The 6,426-nt window shown below is 39.4% G+C and overlaps 1 protein-coding gene across 1 annotated transcript in view; it reads right to left on the bottom strand.

Moving 5' to 3' along the window:
- Positions 1 to 811: 811 nt before the first annotated feature.
- egfra (epidermal growth factor receptor a (erythroblastic leukemia viral (v-erb-b) oncogene homolog, avian)) overlaps positions 812 to 6,426 on the bottom strand; it is a 262,679-nt gene continuing 257,064 nt past the window's right edge. The window contains exons 27-28 of the mRNA XM_060824858.1: positions 3,885 to 3,993; positions 812 to 3,502 (exon numbers count right to left, since the gene is read on the bottom strand). Coding sequence (XP_060680841.1) covers positions 3,111 to 3,502; positions 3,885 to 3,993 — 501 coding nt within the window. The 3' untranslated portion in view covers positions 812 to 3,110. The remainder of the gene's footprint in view (positions 3,503 to 3,884; positions 3,994 to 6,426) is intronic.

The following is a 6,426-nucleotide window of genomic DNA, read 5'->3' as shown; positions in this document are numbered from 1 at the left end:
GAGAAGGAGGCCATTTAGCCCATCATGAATGTGCCTGTTAATCACCAAGTCATTTAACAAGGGCTCGCAATGAAATGAGATTTTCTGTTGCAATACATTTACAACAATTGTCAAATGACTCCCAGGAATGTTCTACAACAACTGCAGACTGTTGCTGGTAGGTGCACAAATATTTTGAGAAAAAGTTAATGATGACTAGTTGAAAGAAAGGATGTCAATGATTTTTGTAATTAACGTCTGGGACATCCTGACCCAGGAAGAGAAATGTTCAATTCTGCTCTACTCCACTCTCTTACTTTGAGCTTTCAGGCAAAAGAATTCCAGGGAGGAATTGCAACATAATTTGGTGATGAAACATTTCCATTACATTTAAAATTTACAGATTTTAAGAAAATAGTACCCATTAAATTTGGATGTCTCATCAGTGATACAGGTGAAGACCAAATGTAAACTTAGGGAATGGTTCGCCGAGCATCTCAGCCAGGCCTGCAGGGGCAGACCGGACCTCCCAGTTACCACCCATTTTAATTCTCCTTCCCAATCCCATTCCGATATGACCATCATTGGCCTCCTCTATTGCCACAACTAACCAAACCACAAATTGAAGGAATAACACCTAATCTTCCATTTGGATAGCCTACAGCCCATAGGAGCTGAAAATGTGTTGCTGGAAAAGCGCAGCAGGTCAGGCAGCATCCAAGGAACACGAGATTCGATGTTTCGGGCATAAGCCCTTCTTCATTCATTCCTGAAGAAGGTCTTATGCCCGAAATGTCGAATCTCCTGTTCCTTGGATGCTGCCTGACCTGCTGCGCTTTTCCAGCAACACATTTTCAGCTCTGATCTCCAGCATCTGCAGTCGTCACTTTCTCCTACAGCCTATAGGACTCAAGATTGAGTTCTCCAATTTGAAATAACCTCTATTCCCATTCCCTGACTCCCTTCCCAGCCACTCCACTTCCCTTTCCTCTCAGCCACCAACCGGATTCATCCCTCCTATTGACCAACCAGGACCTACCCTCTACCTGTCTCCACCTATCCCCACCTCAACACCCTGCCACCCCAACCCCCTTTAACTAAAGCTCCCCTTATACTCATGCACAGTCCTGAAGAAGGGTTACACCTGAAACGTCAACTTCTCCACCTCCTGATGCTGCCTGGCTTGTTGTGTTCTTTCAGCCTCCTGCCTGAATACTTTGGATTCTAGGATCTGCAATTTCTTTTTGTCTCTAATCAATGGTATCCTCTGCCTACAAATTGGATATTGAATCTTGTCCTATTAGATTAGATTAGACTTACAGTGTGGAAACAGGCCCTTCGGCCCAACAAGTCCACACCGACCCGCCGAAGCGCAACCCACCCATACCCCTACATTTACCCCTTACCTAACACTACGGGCAATTTAGCTTGGCCAATTCACCTGACCCGCACATCTTTGGACTGTGGGAGGAAACCGGAGCACCCGGAGGAAACCCACGCAGACACGGGGAGAACGTGCAAACTCCACACAGTCAGTCGCCTGAGTCGGGAATTGAACCCGGGTCTACAGGCGCTGTGAGGCAGCAGTGCTAACCACTGTGCCACCGTGCCGCCCACGTCATAGCGTGGCTATATAGCGCGGCTATATTCGTCATAGCGATCAAAGAAGATTCCCAAATGTGAAGTTGAGAAGGATTGTATCACATTGAATTAGTGGTAAAATAAATATCTAGTGGGTATAAAAAATAGGTACATTCAGACATTATTTGAGTTCTTCATATTTGGTTCTAAAACTACTCTTTACAGATAAATCATAGATAAAAAGTGATACGTATTTAAAAAAAGCAAATAAAAGGAAATATTCAATTGGACAAAAAGCATCTGTGCAGATCGAGAAAGAAATGGAGTTAAAGGTTGAGCTGAAGGGTCAGAAGATTTGTGAAGATAGTTAACATATCTACACAGATATTCTCTGACATTCATTGAGTTTCCAGCATTTTCTGTTTTATTTCAGGCCATCAGTACCTGAAATGCTTTACTGTTACTGCATTAATAAATTTGATTCAATCTAGAACAGATACAGGTATTGATGGGACGAATGGCCTCCTTCTGCGGGTGTAACAATTCTGCGAATGATCATAATTAATAATCAACTGTCACATTTCAGAACCTCGTCTTCAAGACATCACCTTGCAATGAGGACTCGGGCAACAAAAAATAAGCTTGAAGATCATAATATTAATTTGAAACAATGTAGACTAAAGAGTAACTTTCTTTTCATTGATGGTTGGGAAACAGGTGAAGTTTAAGTTAATGTTGTACTTAATCACAGTCATAGGCGATCCTCAAAACAGTTTTCAAAAAAGCAAATTGAGTCAGGAAAGGTGAAAGAGCAAGCAAATTGAGACATCATGAAGGTTAGTGACAGTTTGAAGATACAGTCTAAGCAAATTAATGAGAAAAATTAGCATGAATAACATACAAGGAAACCCATCATTGATACTTTGCTCATTTCACATTTTGACCATCTTTGTTATTTCTCACAATGATAACCAGCACAGTTCGACTCTTGTGCTATTTATCCATATCACATAACCATACACATTGCTCGGATGCTATGTTTAATATTTTCTTGGAAAAACTAAGGTAAAATGTTTTAAAACTTTCAAATCTAAATCATTTGCATGACATAAATATGCAGGCATTGTGATGAGAAGATTACATTCAGCTATATGGAGGGGATATGGTGAATCAAAACCCTGACAATGGTGCACCAGTTTCTGCTTTCTGGGATAAAAGTGATTCTACTTGAAACTTTACACATTATGCACACACATATCAAAGATGCAATGTAGTGATAAAAAATACAAAACTGGAATGCTACTGAATAAAACTATAATCTATTTCATTTCTAGGTTGCTTAAACCTAACTTAAATTGTCAAAGTAAAGTTCCATCACCAGTAATATCTTAATGACTTGTTTTAGTTAGGAGAAAATATTCACATTGTCTCGTTGTCCCAGTTTCATCCATAGAAATATCTGTAACTGTACCCGAGCATAGATGCACATCAACGTCACCACACTGTTGGGTCAACAGCTGATGTGGAAAAATTGTCATATTTGTAGAATGTCATACTGTGGAATTCTTTTGACCTGTGGGTGGCACTGCAATACCAAGATACTCTGGATTTTCAGTTGCAGTATTAAAAATGTGACCATTCACCTTTGTATGTTTAGGAAAAAGATTCTGCTGGTATTCGGGATTGTCCAGGCTTACGTTGCGGGTCATGTTTTGGTCCCAGTGATTTGGATGCTGAAGAACCACTTTGTTACTGGGCTGGAAGGTGTTCACATACTCCGAGGTTTTCACTCTGTCAGTGTCAGCTGGTTCACTAGAATTTTGAAGCCTGCCATTCTGGTTGAGAGGAATAAAGAGCTCTTGGTAGCCGGGATTTTCCATATCAGAGGCTGGGCTTCTCACGGTGTTAGGAAGTGGTTTATCGCTAATTTGATTGACATATTCTACAAATAAGCAGGGGAACATATTCACAAAGTCAGCATTCACCCTTTTTGCATAAATGTGAACAGTTAACATAAACATTGTTTCTGATATGATTTTTACATCCTGCAAATAAGGCACAACAGGTTAAAAGAACCTACGTTGACAACAATAATTTTTAATAAAATCACTTGAAATTCTGATAAAATGTGTAATTGAGGCATTTTTACTGAATTAAGCAAACAAAAAACTGATTCTAGAGTGAGCTAGGCCATGCAATTTTGCCAATATGTAAAACAACAGTATGTTACTGTTACAGTATGTGTAAGTTACCATTTTATATGTTGCTCATAATTATGTTCATAAATCAAAAGAGAAGAACATTAATACATTAGGAACACAAACCTGGGGCTGGTTGGAAGCATCCATTTATGTCAATATGATCAGGGGGCATTGTTGGATCAGAGCTATAGCGTAAAATTTCACTGTCTTCTCTTTTGGGCATTCCTTGATGCTGTGAAATTAACAATAAAAAGGGAAAAATATTCAAAATAGAATGTTTAATTTATGGTAGATACCAAGCATATTAGAATGACTTGCAATGTTACATTTCAATTCCTTTACTACAAGATACAGCATAACCAGTTTGTACTCAACATCAAATTAACATCTCATTTTTGAGGTTGGGTTAAATTGCCAAAGAAAACTTCTGTCCACTTTCATATACTCTTAAAAAGCAATCCTTAGTATGGTTTAATGATGTGCTTTATTATTCGATTAACCTTAAGCAGGTAATGCAGTAAAAGTGGAAACCTAGCTGAGTCTATTCAAAATTATTTGAATTAGTATTAAAGCTACTAAATGTTAATTGTTGGAATTTCCCTGCTAGTTCTCAATTGATAGAAGACTCAAACAGACATGATTACATGTATCTTTAAGGTTTTCATGAAGATCTGTAGCTTGGGTTGTGGATGAGGTAGTTGGTTAGCTTGCCAAGCTCCTGGGTTATTGTGCAGATGTTTCATGCTGGGTAATATCATCAGTGCGACTTCAGTGAAGTGCCGCTGTTCTGTTTCGCTTGGTTTTTATGTGGTCCGGTCGTTGGAATGAATATCACTTCCGGGTCTTCTCTGCAGTGGTCTGTACATGCATCTACTTCTATGTGTCTGTTGTTGGCCTTTTTTGTTGAAACCAGGCTTCCAAGAACTCTGACATGTCTCTGGTTGTCCTATCTTGGGATAGTAACTTTGTCATAGTCGAATTGGAGACCCCCTTCGTCTCTGTGTACGGAGATGAGGGAAAGTGGATCCTGTCGTTTAATAGCCAGTTAATGTTTATGAAGTCAGATGGCTAGCTTTCTACCTGTTTGTCCGATGTAAGAATCCCTTGCAACAACTACAGCATGCACTAAATTGGACAAACAAGTAGAAAACTAGCCATCCAACTTCATGAACACTAACTGGCTATTAAACAACAGGATCGACTCTCCCTCATCTCCATACACAGAGACCAAGAAGGTCATCAATTCAACCATAACAAAGTTAATATCCAAGGACAGGTCAACCAGAGGCATGCAAAAGAGTTCTTGGAAGCCTGATTTTCAACCAAAAAGACGATTACCAGACACATAGAGATAGACCCGGTGTAAAAACTGCTGCAGAGAAGACCGGGAAGTGACACTCACTCCAGTTGAGACCATATAAGGAAACCAGGTGGGACAGAACAGCAGTGGATATTGTATTGATGATGTTATCCAGCATGGCAATGAAATGTTTGCTGGATAATCAGCAGCTCGGCAAGCTAACCAACTACCTCATTACAGGTATCTGTCAATATGATGCTAATTTTAAGTCAGTTGATCAGGAAAACCACAGAGGTTATTCTTAATGATTGGAACAGTGAGGAGTAATGCAAGCATTTTTCTGGGAATATTTTCACTAACTTTCCTGAAGACATGGCTTTTTGCTGAGGTACAGTCTGACAGTTATCAACAAATATCTAAGCACTTTACCAAATTGGCCATTCTTGAACTGAGTGATGCTGGGTGTAACATTGCTTTAAGAACTGAATATGCTAATGAGACAAGGAGGGGATAATATTACATCCAAACGTACCAGTTAGGAGCAGGAGTAGGAAACTCGGCTCAACAAGCTCAGTCTGCCATCCAGCAAGATAGCTGATTGGGTTACTCCATGTTCCCACTTATTTCTGATAAATTCCTGATAAGCAAGGGGTTGGAAGGTGATCTACCTCTCTCTTAAAAAAAATTCAAATGTTCCGCTTCGTTGTCTTTTGATAAAAGTTTCAAACACTCTGAGCCCCCCAAGAAAAAAATATCCCCTTCTATCTGCCTTTAATCTTGCTACAACCAGACAAGGCACAAGTAAGATGCCAAGCAGGATATTGATTAGTTTGGTTGTCAAAAAAAAACAAGAAATCACTATTTTCAGAACAACATTTGAACACAGATTGTTTCCAGAGATGACCTTTCAGTTTGTAGATTAATAAGGATCTGTTTCAGCAGCACGTGGAGAAAATTACAGTAAATGTTCCCCAAAGTGTAAGTAATTACAATATTGGTCATGAGTAAAACTTAAGATTGTATGAATAAAATCTCCAATGCTGGAAGCATGTGGAGAAGAGTTCATCCTCAAAAGAAAGAAGCATCAGATGATAGTAGATCATATCAATCTTGTTGGTTCTTTCTATTCAGCTTACGGGATATGTCCAAACCCAGGCAAAGTCCACAATTACAAGGCACACCTGCTGTGATGAGACATTGGCTTTAAGAGGTGTATTTTGTCCTTTTTTTAAAATGGAGAGTGAGATTGAGGCAGAGATATTGAGTGGTCTGCTTCAAGGTCAATAAAGTAAACAGCTTGTGAGGACTTGGGTTTTTTTTTGTTTTCAAGTTGGAACAATAAAAACAGCCTGAATATATGGGGTC

The sequence above is a fragment of the Hemiscyllium ocellatum genome, chromosome 5 (genome assembly GCF_020745735.1).
Source record: "Hemiscyllium ocellatum isolate sHemOce1 chromosome 5, sHemOce1.pat.X.cur, whole genome shotgun sequence".
Classification (NCBI taxonomy): Eukaryota; Metazoa; Chordata; class Chondrichthyes; order Orectolobiformes; family Hemiscylliidae; genus Hemiscyllium; species Hemiscyllium ocellatum.
Note: the sequence above shows the minus strand (reverse complement) of the source record. Positions and strands in the feature narration are given on the sequence as shown.